The 27,932-nt window shown below is 49.5% G+C and overlaps 1 protein-coding gene across 5 annotated transcripts in view; it reads right to left on the reverse strand.

The window, feature by feature from the left end:
• The window catches only part of LRP8 (LDL receptor related protein 8), a 73,073-nt gene extending 63,699 nt beyond the window's left edge, over window positions 1-9,374 (reverse strand). For all 5 annotated transcript variants that reach the window (XM_090269499.1, XM_090269498.1, XM_090269497.1 and 2 more), the window contains exons 1-2: window positions 9,163-9,374; window positions 8,280-8,399 (exon numbers count right to left, since the gene is read on the reverse strand). In XM_090269499.1, the coding sequence (XP_090125625.1) occupies window positions 8,280-8,399; window positions 9,163-9,274 (232 nt within the window). In that variant the 5' untranslated portion in view covers window positions 9,275-9,374. The remainder of the gene's footprint in view (window positions 1-8,279; window positions 8,400-9,162) is intronic.
• Window positions 9,375-27,932: the final 18,558 nt, after the last annotated feature.

Genomic DNA, 27,932 nt, shown 5'->3' on the forward strand with positions numbered 1-27,932 from the left:
GGTATCATTAAATTGAAATGCTTCACGCAACAGAATACTACCTAGTTCTTTAAAACAATGATATGAAGCTACTGTTATTGAGACGGAAAGACATGTATGACATGGAGAGAAAAGAATTGGCATAGCACATCCTCATTTTGTTTTAAAAAAACCATGTTCATACACACCAGCTCACATGCAGAAGAAAACTTGTGGGAAGATAGGCTGCTTCCATGGTGGTATAACCGAGGGTGTTGTTACCATCCTCTTTTGGCTTTTCTGTATTGTCTGTGTTTTTTTTTTTTTTTTTTTTTAAATTATTATTACAAGTATGAAATAACTCATATAATCAGAAAAGTTACTTCTACTGTAAAAATAAATAAGTAAAATCAATTGAAGTGAGTCTCAGCACCAGCACTACCAATAAGTAGCTGTGTGGCCCTGGGTGAGCCCCATGCCCTCCCTGTGAACCTCGATTTCCTCATCAGGAAAGAGGGGTAATAATTAACTCCTGTATCACCTGCCTCCCAGCATGGCTGTGAGGCACAAACCGGAAAAAGCCATGCTGTGGCCTCAGAGGCGGAGAGGGCTAGAACTGAGAGTCTCCAGAGTGACTGGCATAAAGGCCCTGTGGCAACTCATGTGGCCACATGACCACTCCCATTGGCTCCTAGACCCCAGAGAGGCTTTGGGCCATCTGTCCTGCCATATTCCAAGGGGCAGGTGTGTAGAGGCTGTAAGGGGCCATGGGACCATGTGGGCCATGGGACCATGTGGGCCTGGAAGCCCTGTGGCTCTGGCTTGCTGGGCGGCCAGAAGGCATTCTGAGGGACCTCATAGTATGCTGGGTTCCACACCCCCAACATGGCCAGCTTGTGGGCAGCTGTGCTAGGCCCTTCTAGGGACACAGAGGTCAGACCAGGTGCAGTGAGGGGGAGCTCTGAGTTGGGACCCCTTCTGAGCCACTCCAGCTGAGGGGCTATGCCTGGGGTCTGTGAAATAAATACAGCAGCTTGTGAGGGGAGCCAGGGTAAGCACGGTTGGTGATTAAAAATACTTGAGGACAGGCAGAGGCCAGAGCTTCTCAGGAGGGAGCCAGTATCCCCACTGGCAGGGGCTGGCTAAGAGGGACACCTGGAGTCCCTGGAACGGAAGGCAGGCCACATCTCACCCTGTGCGCCATTCACACTGCTGTGCACCTGCATCAGACTTGACAACCAGACAGGCATGGCCCAGTCCTGCCACTGGCCAGCCAGGCTGCCTGGGGCAAGTGAGCTTTTGCCCCTAGTAGCGAACATGCTCATTAACTCTTATTACATTAACATGACTATTTTAGATGAGTTCCCAGCAATCCAGGGGCAGGCAGGTAGGGCTTAGCCAGGGGTGGTGGTGTACCTGAGGTCCCCCAAAGCCCTTTTTGTGTGCGGAAGCCTATGCCCAGCCCTTAGCCTGGGAACACCTTGTTCCCTGACCCCACAGGGAGGAGAGAGGGCAGAGGCAGTGGATGGGTGCTGTCGTGGGTAGGAGTAGGAGAAGACTGTTCTGACTCAAGTCCTGCCCAGGAACTGAGGACACTAGTTCTGAGACTGGGTCTCTGTTGACACCTGGAGCCAATTCTGGCCACCAAGGCCTTAGTTTCACTTTCTGAAGCCTGGGGCTAGAAGAGCTCCCAAATTTGCGGGGTGAGTGTTGAGAAGCCCGATGCAAGGACGCAGCCAGGCCCTGTGTGACTGCCAGTAAGTTGCTTGTGCTCTCTGGGCTTCAGGTGATCTAGCTCACTAGAGGGGGCCTGACTATGGTCCCTGCAGACATTCAGCTCCTTTCTCTAGCCTCAAGGGCCCCTCAGTACCTTCTCAGAAGCTGCTGGGCCCCCACATCGGACCAATATCAGCTTCTTACCCTTAAAAGTGAGTAACATTTCCTCAGTCCATTTATTCATTCATGCACCATCCCCAAAATGCCACGTCTAGGCCAGGCCCTGTGGTCACTCACAGACACTCCCAAGGCCCCTGGAGCTCCTGTAATGAGCTATGACAAGTGTGCACAAAGCCATGGGCATCCAGACACACGAGAGGTTAGATAACACCAGGAAGAGGAGGGAAGCCTCCTCTTGGAGGTGCGATGAGCTGATTTGGAAGCATGAGTGGGAATCAGAGAGGGACAATCCCAGCAGTGGGTCTCCAGTTCCCCGTCTGTACTCCTGAAAGAGTAATCTCCATCTCATAGGCAATGGCCAAGAGAGACTTTCAGAAATGGTGGAGAGTCATACCCTGTGAAGCCAGAAAAGGGGGGCATTTATACTGTGTGTTCTCCAGATACAAGAGTCCCTCCCAACCCTATCCCCCAGGCTGGAAACCTATAGCCAAGGGAGGCACAGCTGGCCATTGTGGTCATCTACCCAACTTCCTCCATACCCTCTGGGCCCCAGGCCCCTGATCCCAAGAGGGCAGACAGAGAGCTTGGAGTAGCATAACCTGTCTCCAGGGCAGACAGACTTGAGTTAAATCCTGGCTCCACCACTTAAGCGTCATGGCATTAGCCAAGTCACTTCTCCTGTTTGAGCCTCAGTTTCATCATCTTTAAAGAGGGAATAATAACAAAACATGCTCACAGGGTTGAGGAGCAAAAATAACAAATGCACATTGTCCAGCATTGTGCCAAGCATGGGGTAAGTAGCCAATATCTGTTATTAATAATTTTATTTTGGAATCCCTAGCATCCAGCAATGTGGGGAAGGACCTGAGACTGAGGGAACAACAGGGGTGTGTTTTGGGAAATTCAGGACAGGTAGGCTAAAGGATAAGGGGTCAGGGAAGGCCACCTGGAGGAGGTGGCATCTGTGACTTCAAAGACTGAATGATCTGGATATAAGGCACCTGTGGGGCAGGTGTTATCAGTGTTGCTTAGAATAGCACCTCCAGGACCTGGCTCCACAGCCCCAAGAACTCAGCCCCACACCCTCACACAGGCCTGGGATGGCCCCCCTGGGGGTGGCCTGGGTGTATGACTTCTCACCCTGGGGCCAGGAAAGCTCCCACTTGGTTATATCCCTTGCCAGCACAAGCGGAGTCCACATACTCATGCTCTATCAGCCCTCTGGGTTCTCCTTGTCTTCACCCTCTCCCTGAGAACAACCCTCTGGCTTCACCTGCTGCTGACATTCCCCAAGGAGGGAAAAATGTCAAGTTAGTCACCCACAGGCAATTGGGAGGAAGAGGCCAACCAGCCACGAGGCTTTTGCATTTAGGATCCACAGCAGGCATGAGAAAGCCAAGTCACAGGAGGGCGGTGGGAAGGCCCATGGGAGAGCCTTCAGCAACACTCCCAAGGCCTCTTACTTATACACAGACCTGGGCCTAAAAGAGAGGGAAACTTGGGGCCTGCTGGGCAGAGCCCTGGGGGCTGTTGGACTTCCTCCTTCCCAGGCACAGCCAGGAAGAAAGGGGCACAGGCCAGAGAGTGTTAAAGCCAGTCTTGGGACAAGCAGGGCCTGAGGGAAGCCATTGTCAGCCCCTCCTAGGGCCCTGTTCGCTGCCACAAGGCCTATTTGACACGTTTCTCCCCTCAGCCCCTTACAGGGCAACTTTCTCCCTTCCAGGTCCAACACTGAATGCCTTGGGGCAACCTCCACTGTGGCTGGATAACTGTCTGGCTGAGGCAAGCCCCAGCTGCAGGATCCTTCACACGTCTGGGCAGCAGGGGGGTCCCAGCACTCAGGTACTTAGAGACTTCAGTGAAAATCCTCCCTCCCAGAACAATCCCCATTCATTGAACATCTACTGCTTACCAGGCACATTATCTCATTTAATCCTCACACCATCTCTGGGAGGGGGAGACTAAATCTCTCCCAAGTCCATTCAGCCAATGGAGACAGCAGTACAGAAAACCAGGTGTGTCTGATTCAGGGCCCCATTGAGCTGTGATTTCAACACAGGTCCCTAAGTCCCTCTCTCAACTTCTGTATCTCAGCCTTGCAGAGAGAGGGTAGCAGGGAGGGCTTCCTTGAGGAGGTGACACCTGAGCTGAATCTTCTAAGGTGACAAAAAGAAGGTAGCCAGGTGAGGGAGTGGAAAGAGTATTGCAGGCAGACAGAATGGCCCATGCAAAGACCTGGAGGTAAGAAGCCATAGGAAAGCAAGAGTGAGACAAAAATGGTGTCACAAGCTCACAGGAAGAGACAGAACAGGCTAGAGGGGAGTGGACAACAAGAGTTGGTTACAGAGTCTCAGAAGGATGGAGGTGCCTGGTCAGATGAGGAAACTGAGGTTCAGAGAGGAACAGCACTATCTGTCAGATGACTCCACCCAAAAAGGAGATGGACCTGGGCCTGGTGTCAGGGGTGTGAGAATGGGGCGAAGGCCAGCTGGCACACTGAAGGGCAGATGCAGGCCACAGTCCAGCTAGGAGCCGTGACAGAGTTCTCATTATTATCAAGGCTGCTTCCCAGCAGGCCTCAGTGTTCCTGCAGCCTGGCCTTGCCCAGCAAATAAACCCTTGGCCATAGGAGACCTCACTGCAGCCACTCTTCATTAAACCTGCAATGGAGGGGTGATAGGGGCTGGGAGAACAAGGCAGCCTAATGAAGTCATAACAGGTAGAGGAATGTGAGTACAAAACCAGTCCACCATATACCCAGCCCTTCAGCCCACCCACAAAGAGAAACACAGATTTCCTTCCAGAGGTGGAGGGACAGTGGGAAGGTTTGATGCTATCTCAAGAGGAGAAAACAGGCCCAAGGTCACCAGCTAATGCTTGAGACAGCACAGGTTCCATAGTTGGGTGCCTGCATTCACACCCCAACAATTTTGCTTAAAAATCATATACCCCTGGGCTGGTTACTTAACTCCTCTGTGCCTTTGTTAAATGGGAATAATGCAGGTACTTCACAGAGTTGCCCATTTTATAGACTTGAGAAGCATGAGGAGATGCACATGGAATCTCAGCACAATGCCTGGTCCACAGTAAGTGTTCACTGTTGTTACTCTGGGAGCAAAGGACTGGCCCCCATCTCTGCTACCAGACAATAAGAAGCAACAGGAAACTGAGGCCAAGGGGCCAGAGGGCCTACGTGACCCAGGTCCACAGCCAGGGACCCACCCAACTTCCCCTGGCTGGGCTACCCTTGGGCTTCCTTGGGCCTGGCCTTCCAGCTTCCAGCCCCTTCCTACACTTTGAAGGCCCTTTGAGCTGGAAGCTAAAGCACCATGAGCCTTTCCTTTCCCCATCCTGCCAACTCTGTCCCATATCTCCAGAATACCAGGTTCCACCTGCTATGGTTGAGGATCAGGATTTAGAAGGCCTTATTTTGAGTGCTGGTTCTAGCCCTGGGTAGTTGTGTGACTCGGATAGTCATCGTACTTCTCTGAGCCCCAGTTTCCTCCTCTATAATATGAAGACTATATTACCTATTTTTAAATAGTAAGCCCTAAAGAAATAATATTAGTCACCATCTCTCAAGGCTTGGTCTAGCTATCTCTTCCAGGAAGCCTTCCTGTACTATCTCAATATGCAAGCTCCCTCCCACCAGCCTCCATCAGCCCTTGGTATTCACAGGCTACATTCTGGCCTGTCTGGGAGCTTGAATTCAGTTTGCCTCACAGACTTCACCTACAAATTGCATCACCCATTTTGCAGGTCAAAAGGTACAGAGGTGGGGCAGCTCCCACGGAGTGGAAGGGTTGGAGTGCCAAAGAAAGGTAGGCTGTGCAGGCAGAAGCCAACAGCCTTGAAGGGAGGACAGTTCAAAGAAATGCAGTTTGGGCAGGTGACCCACAATCGGGAGAATTTCCAAGATGAGGAAGGAAGGCATGAGAAGAGATAATTTTCGAACAACTGGCCCCACATAGCCACCCAAAGGCCCACCCTCTTTCTTCAAGATTTCTCTCTGTGGCTCCCAGAGGCCCCTTTCTAAAGACCTTGAAGGTGTGAACACTCATCCATCCACTTCTTTTTGCCAGCCCTGTGAGTATAACCTATAAGGGAGGAACAGCTACCCCAACTTGGCAGATAAGGAGGAAACAAGCTCAGAGGAGACAAGTGTGTGGAACTGATACATGGTACTAACAGCAAAGCCCCTACCCCTCCCACTCCAAACTGTCAAGGTCATTTGTTTTTGTTCACTCTCTGCCTATGACTCTACCCCACCTCAGAATGAAAACAGGAACCCAGATTGGCCGTCAGAGCTCCCATGGTCCCACCTGGGGTCACCCAGTCTCCCACTACTTCACACCTTTATCTTGCCCAGACCTTCACATAAAGATGAGAAGTGACAGGGCCAACATGCCTGGATCACCCTCCTAGATCCTTCCACACCACACTCCCCACCACAGCAAATAGTGCCCCTGAGCTGGGAGGCAGGCGGATATCCTGACCAAGTTCTGTCATTCTCTACTGTGTGACTTTAGGCAAATCTCTCAACTTCTCTGATTCAGAACTCTTATCTACAAACATGATGACAAGAAAATTGTCTGCTCTTCACAGCCACTCTTGCAAGACTGCTGTTATAAAGAATCAGGGACATAAGGTAAAACTAGCCCAGAAATATCAGAAATGCAGCTTTTAGTTCTCTGCCTCATCCTCAGCACTCCTGCTGGAAGGGGACCACCAGGACAACTCCTCGCGATGAGACTCATTATAATATTTTACTTCAGCTCAGCCATATTCATAACTTCAATAGCACTGGCAAATGGTCATCATGATTAGGCTAAATAAGAACTCTGGAGTCACCTGCTTAAATTCAAGCTTCTACTTAGCAACTCAATAGCTGTGGGGCAAGTAACTTCATCTCTCAGTGCCTCAGTTTGTTTTGTCTGTAAAATAGTAGTACTCCAAAGATGAAAGGAGTTTTTATAAGATAAGCACAACCACAGTAGTTGGCACATAGCTAACAGCAGCATGTGTTAGTCTTATTACTTTCAATTACATTACTGGAACTGGTCCTCTAAGCCAAAGTAGGAATCTTTAGCCCAAGTGGCCAGGTGAGAAAACTGAGGGAGAAGGAAAAGATGTGCCCCGGTCACAGAGCCAACTCTGGGTTGGATCTCAGAAAATGAACCCAGAGGCTGACTGACAAACCCAGTTAAAAAAACAAGACCTTGAGGACTCAACAAACAGTTCCTGTACAGGTGTCCTCTCTACCCAACCCCTACACCTGCCACTGTGTGGAGCTGTGGGTCTCTTACTCATTGCTCACCTCCCGAAGACCCTGTGCTCCCTGGCCATCGGGGTGGGCCTGTTCTCCAAGCGCCCCAGTGCCTGCACACAGCAGGCACCCAGTAACGGAGAAGGAAGGACCTTCAGAGTCTGTTTCTTAAAGCACTGTTTTTTTGGTTCCTGGAACTACACTGCACCGTGGCAACTGCCTGCCAACCCACTTCCGGTCCCACAGACATCCGAAACTGCGCGCACCTCACGAAGGAACTCCCAAAGCAGTCGCCCCCGGGTGTAAAACACCACATTCAGAAAAGACTGCCTGCACCCAAACACTGCCGGGGGTACACGCGCGGCCTTGGGATCCTCGGGTCCATTTTAGAAAACAAGCTCTTCCTCCTGGCTCCCTCTTTCCTGATCTGCCCCTGGACTCATGCCCGAGCGGGTCTGGCTGGAGATCGAGGTCGGCTAACCAGGGTGGCACAAAAGGGCTTCACCGTAACTAGGCAGAAAAACGGCGGGCGTCAGCTCTCGCACCCGGCCAGCACCTACTACCCGCTGGATGCGCACAAAGGTGTGGCCTGGGTGGGACCAGGGCAAGGTCCCTGAGCCTCTGCCCAAAACTACACACCCGCCCGCACCAGGATTGGCCTCTCCAGCCATGGGGGCCAGATGGGGTGGTCCTCGCCCAGCCAATCAGGGGCCCCGGGGAGTCCATTCATTCACAAAAAACCCGAGCAGGAAAAGGAGCGCAGGGAGGCCCGGAGCTGCATGGAACTTTGTTACACCCGCGCATTCTGTGAGCCGAGGCTGGAGTCCCGGAGGGTCTGATCGCAGGAAGCTAGACATGTGCAGGGACAGTCACGCCCCGGTCCACAGTTCCCGCCCAGCAGCCGCGCGTGGTGTGCCCTCCTCCTGGGCCACAATTCCCAGGGCTTCGTCCCCTCTGCCTTTAGGACGCGCCTGCAGCCCAGCTTCCACGTTAATGCTAAGCGCCACCCAGTCCCGACGGAGGCGACGCCCGGGAGGCTTCCTGGGGGTGGGGCATGGGGGGGTAGGTCCACGCATGTGGCCCAGCGGCAGATGCCGCCAAGTGCGCGCTAAGCATGGCGCCCCCACTCCGTTCCCTCCCTCCCCCGCCGGCCACTCACGGCAGTCGTCCTCGTCGCTGTTGTCCGAGCAGTCATCATCCTCGTCGCATCTCCACACAGAGGGGATGCAGCGCTCGTTCCGGCACCGGAACTGGTTCTCTTCGCATTCCTTGACCAGCCCTGCGCGGGGGGGAGAGGGGGCGTGAGCCGGCTCCGCAGACCATGCGGTCCTGGCAGCGGGCAGGGTTCTCCTGAGAGAAAGGAAAGGGGGCGATGCCACGACCCCAGCAACATCGGGCACCCTCGATCCGGATGGACGGTGGCACCATAAGGCCAGGCACATACAGTCGGTGTCACACGACTTAGAGGCATACCTCCCATCCAGTCACACTCACCCAGCACACTCGGCCCACAGTCAGATCCACGCAGACACAGCCCACAGGGAGCCCCCAAACACGCCGCAACACATGCCCTGGGTGTTGCGGGCACATCCCCTTCTTGCACACAGCCTCTCTTCCTCGGCAGCGCTTTAGGGGTCCCCGGAAACGCATTGTCAGGCGGAGAAGTCGCCTGGCTCCACTTGCAGCCGCCACGGAGCGCGCGTGTCAGCGACGAGAATCACACAGTCCATCGAAACCATCAATGACCCCTTCTCACACACCACCCCAGCAAAGTTCCCGGCCCGCCCGGCCCCTATTGCGCCCATCCCCCAAAAGCAGGTGCCGGAGGGCAGAGCCCACAACACAGGGAGCCGCGGGGGCGGCGGGGGTGTGCCAATGAAAGGATAGATGATGGGTCCAGAGGTACCTATCCCACAGGGCGCCGCTGCCAGGCTCGGGGTTGGGGGTGGGGGCGGTGCAGCCCGTCCCCCTGGCCTCCGGGCCGCGCTTTGTTGGCGGCTACCGCGGCGCAGAGCCTGGCCGGGGACCCGCCGCGCACGCACCTTGGCTACCGTGCAGTGGATCCGCCGCCGCCGCAAGATGCTGGGGTTGGAGCAGCAGCAGCAGCAGCAGCAGCTCCAGCGGCCGGAGCGCGCCCCACTCGGGGCGGCCCATGGCGGGCCGGGGGCTCCGGCCGCCGCGCCCTGCGCACCCCGTGTTGCTGCCGCCGCCGCACGTCAGCCTGCCGAGTCCTTGCCCCGGCTCCGGGGCTGCCGCTGCCCCCGCCGCCGCCACCGCCGCCGCCCGCCCCGGCTCCTCCGCTGCATTTCAAGCAGGTTCCGTGACGCTCGGCGGCGGGGCGGGCTCAGGCTGGGCGCGCGGCCCCGGCCCTGGGCTGCGGCCGCCGGCGCGCGCGCCCCCTCCCGCTGCCGCCTCCGCCCCAGGCTCCTTTCCTGCTGCCACCTCTCCCTCCTCCCTTCTGTCCCTGGTCCGCTCCTCTCTCAGCAGGCTCTCGTGACCCTGATCTGGCCGCGTGCTGGGCGCTGCAGACGCTGGGGGAGCCCGGCGAGGCAGCACGGGCTGCCTGGAGGAGGTGACAGGCAGACAGGAGGCTGAAGGAAGCCTAGGAGTGGACCTAGGCGGAAGGGGAATCATGTTCCTGGGTGCACAGATCTGGGCAGTGTGCACACAAAGCAGAGGTGGTGTTGGATAGGAGTTTGGGTACCGGGATGTGTATGATCAGAAAGAAGGTGGGGGAGCAGGACTGGATCTCTGCACCCCTCATTGGCTCCAACCCAGATATTAGACATCTGTGTAGCTGGTTTATGTGCCCATGTACATCTGTGCATATTACACATGTGACCGTGGCAGAAGATGCAAGGCAGTGGCTTGGGCCTGGTGCACAGATTTTATTCATTCATCTTCATTGGACACACTCCAGTGGGTGGTGCAGAGGGCAGACAATCAGAAGGAACAACATGGTAGTCCTTGTTGTAATAGAGAAGGGCAGGGACTGTGGGGCCCTACAGAAGGGATGAGTAATTCCTGCCCACAGGGGACGCACACCCAGTGGTACTGCTGACCTCTGCATGAATGAGAAGGCCCCTCCTCTGGAAGGTCACAGCCCACCTCACCCATGCCAGGGTGCAAGGAGCAGACCCAGGACTGGATTTTAGGTGACTGCTAGTAAGCAAGGCACAACCCATACAACCTTCTTTGTACAATGAGGTTTGAGGACATTGGCCACTAATGGTGATAGATTCACAGGTGCCTAAGCCCACCATCTCCTCCCCTCTTGGCCTCTTATTTCCATTGCAGAGGGGCAGAATAAGGGGCTTCAGGAGCTGTAATCCCAGGCCTGGAAGCTACCGTTTCATCATCAACATTTTGAGTCCTCTTATTGATACTTCCTACAACGGTAGCCACTTGGCAATGGCTGTGGCCACCCCACCGGGAGCCCAGCAGGTACTTCTGCCATGACCCCTTCTATCCTTGTTCATACAGTCACACAATGAACATATTCCAGCCCTGCTCTGTGCCAGCTCTGTCTTGAGCCTAGAGGTGGTGCCAAGGTGAATCAGACATGGTACCAGCACCTGTGAGGTCCCTGACTGGTGGGAAGATAGACCATCAACAGATAGACAATGAAATACAGACATACTTTCAACAAAAACTTATGGAGCACCTATTATATGCCACCCATTGTCTGAGGCCTGGGGATAAAGTGTAGAAATAGATGAGGTCCCTCCTTGCTCTCTAGTAGCTGACATTTTAGTTGGGAGAGACAGACATGAAAGCAAGAAAACAAACAAAAGAATTTTCAGATCATCATATCTGCTATGGAGAAAATAAGTCACAGTTATGTGAGAGTGGTGATAGGTTAATTTAGTGAGATGATCAGGGAAGTCCTCTCTGAGGAGGTGACATTTCACTGAATGGCAAAAAGGAGCCTGTTGTAGGTTGAATGTTTGTGTCCTCCCAAGATTCATATGTTGAAACCTAATTCTCAGTGTGAGGGTATTTGAAGGTGGGAGGAAACTAGGACATGAATGGAATTAGCGTTTGTATAAGAGCAACCCCAGAGAGATCTCTGGCCTCTTCTACAACATGAAAATATATAGTGAGAAGGGGGCTGTCTTTGAACAAGGAAGTGGGTTCTCACCGGACACCAAATCTGCAGACACCTTGATCTTGGACTTTCCAGCCTCCAAAACTATGAGAATTATAATAAATTTCCATTGTTCATTAGCCACCCAAACAAAGACACCGCCACAACCACATGAAAATCAGGTGGGAAGGCATTCCTGTCAGAGGGAACAGCAGTGCAGAGGCCTTGAGGAGGGTTGGAGCCGGGTAATGAGGAGAGGCTGGTGACAGGGTGAGGTCAGGGGGAGGCAGCAAGGCCCTGATCACATGAGGGCTTTGTAGGCCCCAGTAGAAAGCTTGGATTTTGTTCTAAACACAATGATACCTGCTGTGGGGTCTAGCATAGAGCCCCCTCTTCAGACCAGACTGACCTCCCTGGCTCAGCCCCACCCTTTCCACTCTGTGGTCTTAGGAAAGTTAGTCCCCATCTCTGAACCTCAGTGTCTCATCTGCAAAATGGGAGAGTTGAGGTATCTACAAGGTTCATTCTAGTTTTAAGATAATTATGTCAATTGAAGTTCAGAGGCAGCAAGATAGAGAGATTAAGAGCATGGGCTCTGAGCTAAACTGCCTGGGTTTAAGTCTGTTCCTTCCCTTCCTCGCTCTGTGACCTTGGGCAACACAACCTCTATGGCTCAGTTTCTCCCTCTGTAAAATGGGAATGCTGACAACACTCACCTCATGGAGTTCTGTGAGAATTATATCAGATGAGATTATGTATGCATAGCATGCAGTATACAGTAGGTGCATAATAACTGTTAATTATGTTACTATTATTCAAACATAAGTTCCTGTTCACAAAAACCCTGATGACTTCTCAACACGCAGAGAATGTAGCTTGAGCCCAGGACTTCCTTGACCTCCCTGCCAAAGGAGTCTTGTCCCACATCCGTCTGGTCACCCAACAGCCCCTTTGGCAGAGGTTCTCTGGGCTCCTCTCAACCCCCATCCAATTTGGGCCACTTTATTCTCTCCCTGGTCGGTCTGTGGTCTCCCTGAGGACAGGAATCAGCTTTCCTGCATTTCTGGGTCTCTGGCACAGGCCACGTTTTACCGGGGCTTATTCCTGCCTTTACTGAAGGTTTCTGCACTCCCAGGAGGATTATGTCTTGTCATCCTCATTCAGAGGATAAATACAAGGCTTGACGTGTAACAAGCATTAGGTAAGTGATGTTTAAATACTTGAAAAATAATAGTAAATACTTATTGTACACTTGCTGGTAGTCAAGCACAGGCTAAGTGCTTTAAATGCTTTAACTCATTTAGTCCCTACAACAGCCCCATGACACAAGAGTTATGTCTTCCTATTTTACAAATAAACAAACTGAGGAATGAGGAGGTCACACAGCTAGTAAATGGCAGAGCCATCATTTGAACTTACATGGCAGAACTGGGAATTTTTCAGGGCATACACATTGTTTAATTCCAGTGAGGGGAAAATGGAGAAAGCTCAGCCCTTGGCACACACCACACATCAAATGGACACCAAGATCCCTGCACAACTTCTGCTGCCCGGGGGACTTTTTGTCCTCACCTGTCCTCTCTCTCCCTCCTGGGCTAACTCAAGCGTATGGGCCTGGCCCATTCCTGAGTTTCCAAAGGAAACCCTCACCCAACCCCAAACACAATGAATTTCCCATGAAACAGAAATAGGAGACATTCCACCTGCTGTCAGAGTGACACCCTGCCCCACCTAAGCCTCCACATCCTCCCTCCAGGGCCACCAGAGGCCCAGCAGCCCACCCCTTGCACACTCTACTCCCTCACCCTGTCCCCCCAGAGCTGAAGTTTCCAGCTTCTGCCAGGCTGCCCTCTGCCTAGAACACTTGCACTGGCTAACTTCTAGTCTCCTTTGGGCCTCAGTTCAAATGTCTCTTCCTCTGGGAAGACTTCCAGCCTCCTTCTGAGAGGTCCTGCCTGTTCCTCTGGGCTCCCACAACACAGAGTATCCCAATCTCTTTAATCACACTGGGTTGCCATTGAATCCTCCCTCCAATGGGGAGCCCCTCAAGCCAGAAACTGGGTCATCCTGGTTCTTGCTTTGTCCCCAGTGTGACTTGTTAAAGGGAAGTGTGACCATATGAATTCTCACCAAGGCACGGGCTAGGATCAGAGGGACTTCTGCATACACTTCCCCGAGCCTGCTCTTTCTCATCTTGTGCTAGGCAAGCGACACGGATTAACAAGACCCCATCATGGCCATTGAGATCTCTGGTCTGAGAACACACTGTCAAAACAGTGTGATAAGAGCCACCAGAGTGGGGGCTGCTCAGAGGCATCAGAATCCCACCCCCAGGTACCCAAGGCTACGTCACATGGTCAGGCAGGGTCAGAGACAGAGGTCCTCAGCTAGTCACAGCTGAGCTTCAAGGGCAACAGAGCTCTCCCACTGTTCACTACCTTTACTTTACAGAAGTCTAGCTCAAGTCCTTCATGTTGTACTATGAAGCAACTTCTAATTTCTCCTTGTCACTGTTTCTCTGTATTTCTCTCCTCCCCTCTCTCTCTCCCTCTCTTCCTCATCTTCATTCCTGTACTAGAAGGATTTTAATTCATTACATGAACTTTATGTAGACCAAAACTGTCAGGATTTTAATTACTTTCTAACTGTGTGACCTGAGACAAGTTACTTGAACTCTCTGGGCCTCAATTTCCTCATCTGTGAAACAGGGATGACAAGGTTACTTAATAGTAATCCCCAAACTTTGCCCCTTAAAACAACGATGAATATTTATTATCTCTCACAGTGTCTGTGGGTCAGGAATTTGTGAGCAACTTAGCTGGTTCACAATGTTGGCTGAGCTGCAATCTTCTGAAGGTTTAACTGGGGTCAGAGGGTCTGGGTTGGTTCACTCACATGGCTGGCAAGTTCATGTTGGCTGTTGGCAGGACAACTCACTTTTTCAGGATTGCTTGAGTGTCCTCACAACATGGCAGCCAGCTTTCCCCGTAGTGACTGATTGGACAGAGAGAGAGACAGAGAGAGAGAGAGAGAGAGAGAGAGAGAGAGAGAGAGGAGGAAGCGACAATGTCTTTTACGACCTCACTTGGGAAGTTGCACTCCATCATTTCTGCAATGTCCTGCTGGTTACACAGGTCCACCCTATTCCATGTGGAAAGGGACTCTATACAGGAGTGTGGCATCCAGGAGGCAAAAATAACTTGGTCATCTTAGAGCCTGGCTGCAGTACTATCTCACAGGGTTAGTGAGAATGAAATAAATTAATATATATAAAGTGCTTAGAAGAGTTTTCTCTACGTAGTACACCCTATATGAGTGTTCACTTATCATATTATTATTGTTTTTTTCTGGTACATATTAAGAACTCCATAAGGATTGTCTATAATTATCATGAACATTATTGCTGTTAGCCATAGAACCCATTCATTATGCAGAGGGAGACCCCCGGAATTGAGAGGATGAAGGTGTTTCAGGGTTTCAGAGCCAACTAGAGGCAGAGCAGGACTAACCCCACCTGTCTCCTGCCCACTGGCCATGTACTCTCAGGAGAGCTCGGTCACAACTACCTCCCTCACTGCCTTGCTATAGGACACTGGGCAGGTCCCTTTCCCCCTCTGGGCTTGGGTTCCCCACCTCTAACACGAGAGGTTGGACTAGGTCAGTATTTACCCCGAAACTGGCATACCATTTTCTTATCTCCATTTCTATTTACTGCCTCTACTGTCATCCTAGCATTTTCCTTTAAATCCTTTCACTTAATAAACTTAGCTTTATCCTAAGCAAGAATCTCTATGAAATCACATTTGATATGCTAATTATATTTTCCCAACACACATTAAAATAAGTGTGTGCTAATTCAAGTAAACAATGTTCCTCTGTCCATCCAGATGTGGCTCGCTTCTCCCAAGGCCTCCAGCTCTGTGTCCCCCGTTTAATCTGGGGGAAGGATGGAGGGCAGGAGCCCTGACCCCTCTGCCCATGATGACAGGTTCCTCAAGGTGACGTGGAGGCCTTCAGGCCCAGGGTGCCCACTGCCTGAGTCACACAGCCTTCTAGGGGAGGCTCAACAATTTTCTGTTTGCTTTTGTTTTGTTTTGTTTTGTTTTTATTTTATGTTTTATTATCAAAGTTTTACTCAGAGGCAGATTTCACGTCAGGCACACTGGGCAAGCGCCCTGGGCCCCGACTTCTGAAGGGCCCCACAAAACCCTAACTTTATCCTTTTTTCTAATGACACCAAGTTTGGTTTCATTACTACACCACATAAAATATGGTTAACATGTACTTTTATTTTTCCTGTCTCTCTCTTTTTTTTTAAGGGGCCCAATATTTTCTTCTGCGCCCAGGGCCTCAACTGACTTTAATCCGCCTCTGGTTTTCCTTCACATAGTTTAAAGAATCAAATAGTTCTGCAAGGCTGGTATGGAAAACTTACGTCAGTCACTCCCCACCTTCATTTCCTTCTCAGAGGCAAACACTTTCAACTCTTATGGCCGATTCTTTTGGTATTTACCTTCTTATCATTAAATAACACACTTCTATTTCTGATCTTTCGTTTTTAGGCACTATCTTTTGACTCCCACCACAAAGATAAAGATTTAGCTCTCTCATGCACACCCCAGCACCCCCAAACACATGCACATACAGACGTCCACAAACACAACTATGTGTTAACTTTTGCCCATATTTCTAAAATGTCTTTTTAATTTTTAATTGTAGAAAAATACACATAACATAAAAATTGCCATCTTAATCATTTTTAGGTGTACAGTGCAGTGGCATTAAGTACATTCACATTGTTGTGCTACCATGGCCACTGTCCATCTCCAGAACTTTTTCATCTTGTAAAGCTGAAACTTTGTACTCTGTTAACTACTCTAGGTACCTTATACAAGAGGAATTATACAGTATTTACCGTATTGTGCCTGGCTTATTTCACTTAGCATAATGTCCTCAATGTTCACCCATATTGTAGCAAATGTCAGAATTTCCTTCCTCTTTAAAGATGAATATTACTCCATTGAATGTATATTCTACATATTGTTTATCCATTCATCTGTCAGTGGACACTTAGGTTGCTTCCATCTCTTGGCTATTGTGAATAATGCTGCTATGAACATGAATGTGCAAAAATCTCTTCTAGTACCTGCTTTCAGTTCTTTGGGGTATATATACAGAAGTGGAATTGCTGGGTAATATGGTAATTCTATTTTTAATTTTTTGAGAAACTGCCATACTATTTTCCATAGTAATGCACCATTTTACAATACCACCAACAGTGCACAAGGGTTCCATATTCCCCACATCTTTGTCAGCACTTGTCACTTTCTGTTCTGTTCTGTTTTTTATTGTAGCTATTCTAGTGGGTATGAGGTGGTATCTTGTTGTAGTTTTGATTTGCGTTTCCTTGATTAGTTATGTTTAGCATAATTTCATGTGCTTATTGGCCACTGTATATCTTCTTAGGAGAAATATCTGTTTATGTCCTTTACCCATTTTTTAATTGAGTTTTTTTTTTGGTTTTGTTGTTGTTGAGTTGTAGAAATTCTGTATATATTCTAGATATCAATCTCTCATCATACATATGATTGAAAATATTTTCTCCCATTCTGTGGGTAGCTTATTCACTCTGTTGATTGTGTTCTTTGATAAACAGTTTTTATTTTTGATATAATCCAACTTATCTTTTTTCTTTTGTTATCTATGGTTTGGTGTCATATCTTAAAAGAATTTTTATATGATCAGAGCATTTATTGTGGGCTCTTCCTTCACCATCATGTGTAAGTTTCTCTGTACTTTTCTTCTTTGTTGAATATTTTGCTTCCTAGATCCAATGTCTTCCCTTTCTATACGCACTACCTTACTTGGGGGGCCTGGCTGGTTTGCCTCAGTGGATTGAGCGTCGGCCTGCGAGCTAAGTGTCGCTGGTTCGATCTTCCAGTCAGGGCACATCAGAGAAGGAAAACTCTGACTCCAAAAAACCTCCGCTGCCTTGCGGCATACCTCTTCAGGGGAAAGGCTAAGGGAGTAAACCCCGACAGAAAATCCGGAGCCGGAGTCCCTAAGGCGGTTTGACATTGTAGTCAACACCGGCAACTCCTGCGGCGCACCTGAAGCCAAGCTGTATTGACTCCGTCTTTCCCTTGGACCCTTCAGCTGCGAAGAGAGTGGGGGTCTGCTGCATGGGCAACAGCAGACCCTCCATATCACCCTGCCCAGGCTCTGTAGCTTCAGCTTCACTGGAGAGGACACTCCAGCGTCATCACAAGATGTCGATTCAACACGGGAGGAGACAGATACCGTGTCACTCCCGAGTTGGACTGCACAGCCATTCTCGGCGGTGCAGATAGACTCTTAAGAAGCTACACCATCGTCTCTCGAGACGGACGGCTGCCGACCTTACTTGGGGAATATCTACCTATAGCTTTCTAAAAGTAGACATTTGAGGTAAATTTTGGGCGACTGTGCATTTTTATAAGTGCTTCACATTTAATTGATAGTTTGACTAGGTATAGAATTGTAGGTTGGAAATACTTTTATTTTTTCTGAATTTTGAAGGCTTGGTCCATTGTTTTCTAGTTTCTGCTGAGAAGTCTAATTCCATTTTGTTTCCTTATCTTTTCTAACAACCCTGTTCTTTCTCTCTGGAAGGTTTTAGACTTCTGTGTCCTGAGTGTGTCGTAGAATAAATCTATTTCCATTCATTGTGCTGGACATGCAGCAGGTCCTCTCATTCTGCAACTCATCTTCAGTTAGGAGAAAATTCTCTAAAACTACCTTTATAATGATTTCCTCACCTCCATTCCCACCCCCCATGGTTTTTTCTTTCTGGATCTCCTTAATAATTCCAATACTGACTCTTCTGGACTGTTTTTTTTTTTTTTTCCCCACCTCTTTTTGTTCTCCATGCTGGAAAATTACAACCCTATATAGTTTTCTTTTTCTCTTACCATATTCCCAAGAACTCTGTGTTTGTTTGCTAACTATTTCTTTTTTATGGAACCTTGTTCTTTTTTCATGGATGTAATATTTTCTTATTTCTTTAAGGATGTTAATAATGTTTTGTCATTGTTTTTGTTAAAGTGCTTATCACCACACATAGTCTCTGCTTCCTCCAAGTTCACTTTTTTCCTGATTGTTGAAAAAATTAGCCACAAATCAGGAAACTCTATTACAGCACAAATAATGAATAAAACATTACTATCCAGAATATATCAAGAACTCTTACAAATCAATAAGAAGAACAAAAAACTTAATTAAAATAGCAAAGGCTATAAACAAGCATTCCACAGCAGAGGAAATATGAATGCAAAATAAACCTAAAGAAAAGATGCTCAACTTAGAGAAATCAGGAAAATGCAAATTAATACCACAATGAGATTTTTCACAGAAGGGGAATCTGATAGGGACAAGTATTAATGAGGATGAGAAGCAGCAGGAATTCTTCTATGCTCCTAAAGAAGCAAAAATTGTTACAATCACTCTGAAACTTGCGATTTCATTACTAAGTGAAAACCCTGGAAAAACTCTTGCAAAAAAACACCAGGAGACCTGTACAAGTATGTTCATAGTAGCACCTCTTATAATGGTACAAACCTGGGAACCTAGCTAATGTCCTTAGTAGAAAAATTAACTAATGGATTATGCTCTCTCCATCTAATGAAATCCTATATAGCAGTAGAAATGAATCAAATATAGGTGCAGCCAACTATGAGAATGAATATTAGAAATATAATTCTGATTGAGAAAAACTTGCTGTAGGAGACTATACAAGATAATCCAACATTTCTAAGTCTCAAAAACAAGCAAAATAATTAACAGTGTTTAGGTTTCCATACATATGTGATACAAGTTTTTTTTTTTTTTTTATTACTGAGAAAATGATTCACACAAAATTTGACATAGTAGGTGCTATTGTAGGGAAGAGGGGTTGAGATAAGGAAGAAGCCCGAAGCATTAGTCACACTCTTGTGTTTAAGTTGGGTTCAAAGGTGTCTGCTTTTATGCTTCATATCCAGGTGGCCATACATCCGGTGTTCCCAGAACAGTCCTGATTTACACCTGTTTGTTCCAACATAATTATTCATTGCAACCCCTTTCTTTCTCAGGAAAGTCCTGAACTGGATAATAAATTATACCACTTATCTATTTATTTCTTATAAAAGTACAACATACATGTTTTGTATGTATCTATTATTATTTAATATATGTCATTTTTAATGCCAAGGCTGTAGCTTAGGCATGGTCACATAGAATGTTTGTGGTTTGGCCCTGCCATTCTTCTGAACCAGTCCGGGTATCTGCTCTTGGGGCCTCAGATGAACACCTGGCCATTCTGACCTCCTCATTCTCTAGTCTTCATACCCTACCCTACCCTACCCTAGGTCTCACTCTGCCCTCCTCTCCACCTGTCACTCTCTGTGGGGTCATTCTCTAGGGGTCCCTGAACTGAAAACTTGCCTATAATCCAGGCCCTTATAGGTTCACTGATGTCCCCTCTATGCCAGGCTTTGTGCTGGGGACAGTTAGGGACTCCATCTGGGACCTGCTCTTGGGAAGTTGTCAAGGGTCAGGTGGAGATGGAGACTGTGACAATCCAGAAGGAGACTGTCACAGTCCAGGCGTGATACCGCCAGGGAGAGAACATAGCCCAACCCAAGGACAAGGGAAGCGGCCTGGGGCTGGGTGGGAGGAGAGAGGAAGAGAGGGCAGTGCACAGAGAGCCGTTGGGTGAGAAGGAGCCAGCTGGGCTCAGGGAGGGCAGCTCACACAGTTCACTCTAAGCAGAGCACAGAGCACAGAGCAGCACAGCAGCAGGGGACAAGACCAAGAAGGGCACTCCTGGGGGCCTTGAATGCCAAGCCTAGGATCTTGGGCTGTATCCTGGGCAGTGAGGAGGCACTAAAGGATTAAACCAAGGCAAAGAGAGGAGTCATATCAAATGGGGTTAAGAAGGAAGTTGAGAAGAGACAATCCAAGAGACAGAAGGACACAAAGCAATAGAGACTTTACTATTCTGCTTAATCTTGGAAATCCACTCCCCTTCCAGCCTCCTCCCCCTCATCTTGCACCCACCACACACATACCTTTCCATACACACAAGATCTAAACAGCTTTGTGGTCTCATGTGCAGGCACTGATGTAGGACTTCCTGGTCTCAAATCCCAGCCTTGCTACATGTCCTACCCGTATAACTTTGAACAAGTAGCTCAATCCCTCTGTGCCTCCAGTTTCCCATTCTGAATAAAGAATATTATAATATATGATAAGGATTAATTAAATCATAAAAGGCCTAGAACATAGTAAGCTCTCAATGAGTGGGAACCATCATTGTTTTGGGGGCAGACACCACCCCTTCTCCTCCAAGAAGAAGGTATTACAGCTGAGAAGAGAAGGTTTGACTGCATTGAATATCTTTGCAGCCCAAGACCCAGCATAGGGCAGGATGTGCCCCCCATCAGTATATACACACACCCTGATGCAAGGAGTTCGGTGTTTTGCTGCTGGGCCCTGTGCAACTAGAGCAGTGACAATAGATATTTGTTTAGTGAGTGAATGAATGAAATTTCATGACTTCCGGCAGCCCCACTTGAAGTCTCTCGTCTGTCCTTGCCTGGAGTGGGTGTCGTGGGTACGATGCACATAGTGAGGTAATGACAGTGTATCCCTGAAGTGCAATCTCCCCGCTTTACAGTTCCCAGTTCCTTGTTGATCCTCACAGCGCCCCTGTAGACTGAAGCATCGCTGCCTCTACTTTACAGGTGAGGACACTGAGGCTCAAAGAAGTATGAAGCCTGCCCGCGGTCACACAGCCAGGATATAGGACCATGCTCAAGACTCCTGGCTTCCACTGCCCCACAGCTGTCTGAATAGTGCGTCTCAGGACTGTGGGGCTCGGAGACCTCGAGGAAGAACACCTGGGATGTGGGATTTTAGGCACAAAGGTCTTTCTTCAATAAAAACCTATGTGAAACCTCATGATATAAAACCCATCAAAGAGGAGTACATTAGCCATGCTAGTCTGGGCTCTGCTGAAGTAACAAATAAACCCTGAAATCCCAGTTGGGTAACACAATAAAAGTTTATTTCTCACTCACAAATATAAAATGGGTCAGTGGCTCTCCTGAGCACCTCTTCTCTACGTGACGACTCAGGGATTCCAGTTCCTTCCATCTTATAGTGCCACTATATAATGTGACATCAGCACATTGTCACTCTGAGAGGCAGAGGAAAGAACAGAGTGTCACATTAGGGATTTTAAAGCTGGCCCTGGGGACAGTATACATCACTTCTGCTTACTCTTTCCAAAGAACCCAGTTAACAGTCTTTGTCAGTTCTGCAAGTTAGGTGAGAAATGCAATCTTCCTGTGGCTCAGGAAGAAGAAATAAGACCCGTGAGCCTGCAGTCATGCTGAGTGCTTCTGCTGAAGGTTGGAGCGGAATCACAGAGCCCCACCACTGGCAGCATTCCGCCCAAGCGCCCCTCCCCCAAATGGGGAACATAATGTGAAAATCTCCACTGGCATCAGTAGCCAGGGAGGCTGAGGTTCAGAGATGGGCAGGCTTTTTCCGACCTCACTCAGTGAGTCCCAGGATAAGCATTCCTCGGGGTCCTGGGGAGGGGCGGGGGGCACGCAGGACCCAGGAGCAGCTTCATTCTCCCTCTAAACCCAAAATTTGCTGTTCCTGGTAGTCTTGTTGAATTCTTAAGGGCAATCAGCCTCACGTGGAGGTTTCTTAAGTCTTCAGAAACCTGTCCTAATCTCTTAGACCCTTCATGCCCGCTGCCAACTCCAGCTGCTGTCTGGCTGTGCCCGAAATAGCCTGAGACTCCCAGCTCCTTTAGGTTAGGGATTTTAGGAGCCTGGGGTCCCACAGGAACAGGCAGGGGCCGACTGGGCCCAAGGGAGTCTGAAAACACAAGTGGCAAGAAGGAACCAGAAGCTAACAATCAGCCCAAGAGCCCCTCCTGCCCAGAACCCTCCACGCCAGAGCCGAATAGACATGTCATTTATCTTCCCCTCCAGGTGTGAGCTCCAGTGGGAGGTGGTGGAGGCAAAGAGATGTCCTCCCAGCCTCAGGTCAGAGCCAGCCCAGCTGACTCTGAGGACTGAGTCTAGCATGCATGCAGTTCGACACATCTGTGTGTATCCCACTGTTGGGCAATGTGGCATGTTTCTGCAAGATTGTGTATTTGTGTACGTTCAGGAGCGCAGGAGGCTGGCTATGTCTGCAAGTATGAGATTCTGTGCGGGGAGCCGTGTCTCTGTTTGCTGGGATGTATGATGTGTGTATGTGTGTGTGTGTGTGTGTGTGTGAACTCACAGATGTTATCTTGTTTGCTTGCTTGAGTGTAAGCATGTACGGGGGTGTCTTGGTTAGGGAGTCATATGTGTGTGCAAAGGCCCTTGTGTAGAAGAGAGTAATGGTATATATTTGGGGGGATCAAACCATTTTATTGAGGACCTTTGAGGGAGGGTTAAAGGGCTGGGAGGACAGTGAGATCGGACATCCTCAGCCAGGCCAGGATCTCCCCAGCTTCAGAGCCACCAAGAAAAGAAAGTCGTGGCCTATTTCTGTGCGATTGCAAGTCTCTGAGTGTGCTTCTGTGTGTTTGGAGAGGATTGTGTGCTTGCATAAAGCTATTAGGTGCACAGGCCAGGTTTGAGACGGATACATACATTATCCCAATAATGTGTGCTGGGGGTGTGATGAGGGCCTTGGGGGAAATGGGGAAGGTGGGACAGACTCTACTTTCAGAGAAAAGAGAGTTTTTCCAGGGGCGGTGTGGGAGAGCCTTCAGGTAGAGGGAATAGTCCCAGCAAAGGCCCAGAAGTTGGAAAGAGCATGTTGGGACAATGTTGTAAAAGTGTCCTCACCTAAGGGGACTTAGAGGGGCCGGATACAGGACAGGAGTAGGCAAAGAGCATGGTCATGGCCCCCGTGGACCTGCTGTGAGGTCCCAGGCTCAGGGAACTGAGAGGAAGGGAGCCTTGAGCGGGGATGCAGAACAGGAGGCAAATGCCCCCTCCTCCCCCACGTCAGCTGGGCCAGCCCTGCCTCAGAGTTCCAGCAGGATGGACGCTGCCGCTCCTGCATTGTCCTCAACCTGTTAATTCTCTATCCTGGTGGTTATGTCCTTTGCACCCGGGGGCCATACCCTGGGGTGAGGCTGGGGTGATGGGGGGCAGGTTTGGGACAGGAATCCCTGGGAACTGCATCCTCACTGCTGGCTCTGCCACCAACTAGGATGGAGAGGAGCGCAGGTGGGTTTAGGGTCTTGCATGTGGCCATCATGCACGGTGCTCCGTGTTCACAGGGGAGTGAGCAACAGCAAGGATCCAGAGCCGAAAGCCTGGATTCAGAGCTACCACTCTCTAGTTTGTGACCTTGGGTATGTCACTTAACCTCTGTGCCTCAGTTTCCTGATCTATAACAGGCAGATAATAGTAGGACTGGTGCCTGCTAATAGTGTTGATGCATGGGTTAAACAATTTCATAAGGTAAAATACTTAGAACAGCACCTGGCATGGCAATTAACAGCTATGGAAGCATTAACTACTATTTTATTTTTATTATTCCCAGAAGGGATAATAAAATAAGAATGCAGGCTTTGGACTCACCCAGACCTGAGTCTGAATTCTGACTCTGAGTCCACCTCCAGCTGTGTGACCTTGGGAAATAAGTAGGGCTGAATAAATGGAATGGTACATGCGAGGCTCTTAGTCCAGTGCCTGGTGCTGGGTAAATACTTATGATGGGTCATAAAAGGTGAGAAAACAGAGAATCAGAGCTGTCAAAAAGCCTTGGCCAGGGTCACAGAGCTAGCAAGTGGCAGGATTGGGACAAGCGTAGTAGGTCTGACCTGAAACCCAGGCACCTCCACCCTCCCAGGCTGCCTCTCCTCTGGGCCTTGGTTTCCCCATCTATAAGGGGAGAAGCTGAACTGAGAGGGTCTATTGGATGGGTCAATAAGGGTGGAGAGCACTGAGTTCAGGCTGCAGGATGGCAGCCTCCAGACACCAGCTGCAAACCTGGGAGGAAACGGCAGAAAAGCCCAAAGTGCCAGAGCTCAAACCAGGACAAGCATCATGTTGCTGTGGCCCCATCCTCTTTCACTGCTCCTACCCAGAGACTCTCCCTGAATCCAGTCCCTTCATCAGAACCTGCTCCAGAGCAGCCACGCCACTGCAGGAAGTCACCTGTTTCCCCATCTCTAGAATCTTTTCTGCTCAAGAATCCTCTCCAAGCCACTTGCCCTGTGACCTTAGGCAATTCGCAACCTCTTTCGGCTTTGGCGGGCTCACCTGTTCACCACACTAGCTCACTGCTGGTGAAAGTGCCTGATGTGTAAGTTGATGGCTAGAGCTTATCATGGCTCTTTTCCGGGCACTTACCTGCATTTATTAAGTTAATCTTGGGGGCAGGAGGCAGGAGAAAGCAACAGTGTAAAAACAGGGACAACTGTAAAAGAACAACAATAAAAAAAAAAGGCAAAAATAAAAAATAAAGTTTATCTTCCCACCAATCCTGCAAGTGGCATACTGTTCCTCATTATCTTCTCCTCCCAGGACAGAAAAGATGTCACGTCATAGGGCCATGGTGAGGGACAAATGAGATAATAGAAAAAAATTGCTTTGAATAGGGCTGGGCACTTGGTAAGTGCTGTATACATATTTGTTGTTATTATTATTCTCAGAGCTTCAAAGTTAACAAAATGCCAGAACCTCCTTGTGCTCTTCTGGGAAAGTGGGTGGCAGTGAGTAGGCATTATTATTATCATTTTTGCTATATTCATTCATTCATTCATTCATTCATTCATCAACCCAGACAGCACGCATCCAATAACCAGGCCTGAGCTAGGAGTTCTGGGGATGCTGAAGCAAGAGGCTGATGGGTCCCAGCTTGACTCAGGGACAGAAGACTCAGCAGCTTCCAGGGACCACATGGCCTGTAGGGCCTTGAGAATGTGATTCAATCCAGTAGATTTTTACCTGGCAGGGGTGGGGACCCAGTGAGGCCAGCTTTTCTGATTTTTCAGGAAGAGCTGAAAATCTAGATTTTTGTGTGAAATTTCATGATCTTTTATCTTTTAAATGTTGGCAGCTAATTGATTAAAACAAACATACTACTATGCAGGCTGTGTTCTGCCCATGGAGTATTTGAACCCTCTGGGAAATTGAGGCCCAGAGACAAGAGGGAAACTGGCCAAGGTCACAAAACTGGGGGCATGGCTAGGATTCTTGAGTCTGCACCCACTTCACCAGGTCCAAAACATGGAGAATCGGTGGACATAGGTCATTAGCTCTCCAGTGGGAATGAGACACCTGAGAGACACCACTGAGACCCAAAGCAATGCTGCTTTAACTGTGGAACGCCAGGTAGTGGGGAAGGACAGGCAGCTCTCCAGCCACACTGAGGGTAAGATGCTATGGTCCCACCGACACTTCTGGCTGGCACACCTGTGCCGGAGTGTGCAGGGACTGCACCATGAGTCCTAGGGATTCCAGCTCCCTGGTTCCCTGAGAAACTTGGGCCTGCAGGCGTGTGTCCAGCAGCCAGGCAACCATGGTGGCCAGGGCAGGGCTAAGCCCAGCTGATTCAACAACAGTCAAAGCCTTTGGACACCACTGAACAGTGTGTTCTGATCCTCCAATGTCACAAATGCGACTTGGGCCAGTCCCAGTTACTCTCTGGGCCTGTGCTACAGAGTTCGTTCCAGGGCTATGAGGTAGAGAGAGAGCGAATGTGGCAGGATCGTGCCTCTGCAGAGTATCAGGCCCAGCCTGAGGAAGGGGACTCTACTCCTGGGAACGGGGTCTTTGGGGGCCTGGGGCCGGGGCACAGCTGCCCCTCAGCTCGGCCTTCCTACATTATGAGATGCCAGTTGGAAGGGAACCCGAAAGACAGCTCACCTTCCCCTTCCCCTCCACAGACATACTGACAAGCTTCACCTGGCCTCTAGCTGCACATCCTGGGACAGGCTACTGCTTCCTTCCCAGGCTGCCCTTCCATTGCTGAGCTGCTGTGATGATCATAAATGCCTTTTCTGGGTGCTTATTGACTGGCTTCCTTTCAGAAGGCAGCATGGTAGAGTGGAAAGAGCTCTGCTGCTATGTCAACCCAACAAATTACTTAGCCCCTCTGAGTCTCAGTTTCCATGTCTCTAAATTGGGGGTAATAATAATACCTGCCTTGCTCTTTGTAAGGATGAAATGCATATAAAAGATCCATTCCATGCCTGGCACATAGCACGCACTCAATCAGTGACAGTCACTTCTGCCAGAGGACTCCAGGAGCCTGGCACTTGTGTTAGCTGAGTCAATTTGCCTGTTCCATACCCAACATGGCAGACTCTCGGAGGGCAATGCTGGCTTCAGCTTCCTGCCATTAACAGAAAATACCATACATCCATGGAGTCCTGAGAGCCAGTGTCAGGCTAGAACCTCCAGCTCCCTGTACCTTGCGGGGCAACCCTTTGGGGTGAGGCCCGCCCTGCAGACCAGGACTAGGGGCTGGCCAACAAGAGCCAGTCTAAGAGGCTCTTTGTCTCACCCACTTCCCACAGCCAATCAGTCCCCAGCCCAGCCCAGGACACTTGCTTTTTCTCCTGATTCCACCACAAATCTCCACCCCCACACACCATGTTGACCACTCTGGGCCAGGTACCCAGGCCCCAGCCAAAGTGGCCAGGAGCATGGTTTGAGGCCAAGTTGCCACAGCCCAATCTGACTAAATTATGAACTTATTTAGTCTAATGCATCATGCTGACAGCTCAGGATGAGGCAGCTGCAGGGCCCCGCACCTGGTTTCTCCTCCATGATTCTGCCTGTGCTTAGGTGAATTGGGCCGCCTGAGGTGTTTCTGTGCCGCTGATTTGTGCCCGAGGCCTCTGGAGATGGGGTGGTTTAGTTGCTATTTGCAGAGCCCCCTGGGGTTTGGAAATGTGACCTAATATAGTTTCTTATCCCTGGACTCAGAACAAATCCACCATCCCCAGTTTACAGGTATGGAAGGCAAGGCCCAAGGTCACACAGTGAGTCCATGACAGAGAACTCAGCACTGACGCAGCTCAGCTGGAACACTTTCTATCCCTCATCCAGCTCAGGATTTTGTCAACAAGGCCTCCAGGCAAGATGAGGATGTTCCCATCTCCTCCCAATAGGAATGGGTAGGGAGAGGAGTAAACTGGAGGGGAGTGGGAAGTGAGAACCCCATGGGCTCAGAGCCTGATGGGAAACTGGGCTCTTTCTCAGAAATATGTATAAGGGGGGTTCAGAGAAAGCAAAGGATCCTTGCCTCTGGCAGGCACCCTGTGTTGGGCACAAACTCCCTCTCATTTCCTCAGGGAGTTATATTACTGTTTGAAATAATAAGTTTCAGGTTTTGGAGGGACATAAAATATCATATCTATGGAAAAATCTGGAGAGAAACTCCCCAAAGGTGAGCCCCTTCCAGGATGTAGGAACTGAGATCCCCGCCATAAAGTGCATGCAGACACTGGGTTGCCCCTAGTGATGGATGGCATCAGGCCTAGAGTCTGAATCTGAACCCCATGCCACTGATTCATTCATTCAACAGTCATTTTTTAAAAATCCTCACCTGGGGATATGTTTATGGATTTTAGAGAGAGAGGAAGGGAGAGAGAGAGAAAGGCATCTATGTGAGAAGCATTGGTTGCCTGCCACATGTGCCTGATCAAACCTGCGACGTTTTGGTGTATGG

The sequence above is a fragment of the Furipterus horrens genome, unplaced genomic scaffold (assembly GCF_987537825.1).
Source record: "Furipterus horrens unplaced genomic scaffold, mFurHor1.1.pri manual_scaffold_3, whole genome shotgun sequence".
Taxonomy (NCBI): domain Eukaryota; kingdom Metazoa; phylum Chordata; class Mammalia; order Chiroptera; family Furipteridae; genus Furipterus; species Furipterus horrens.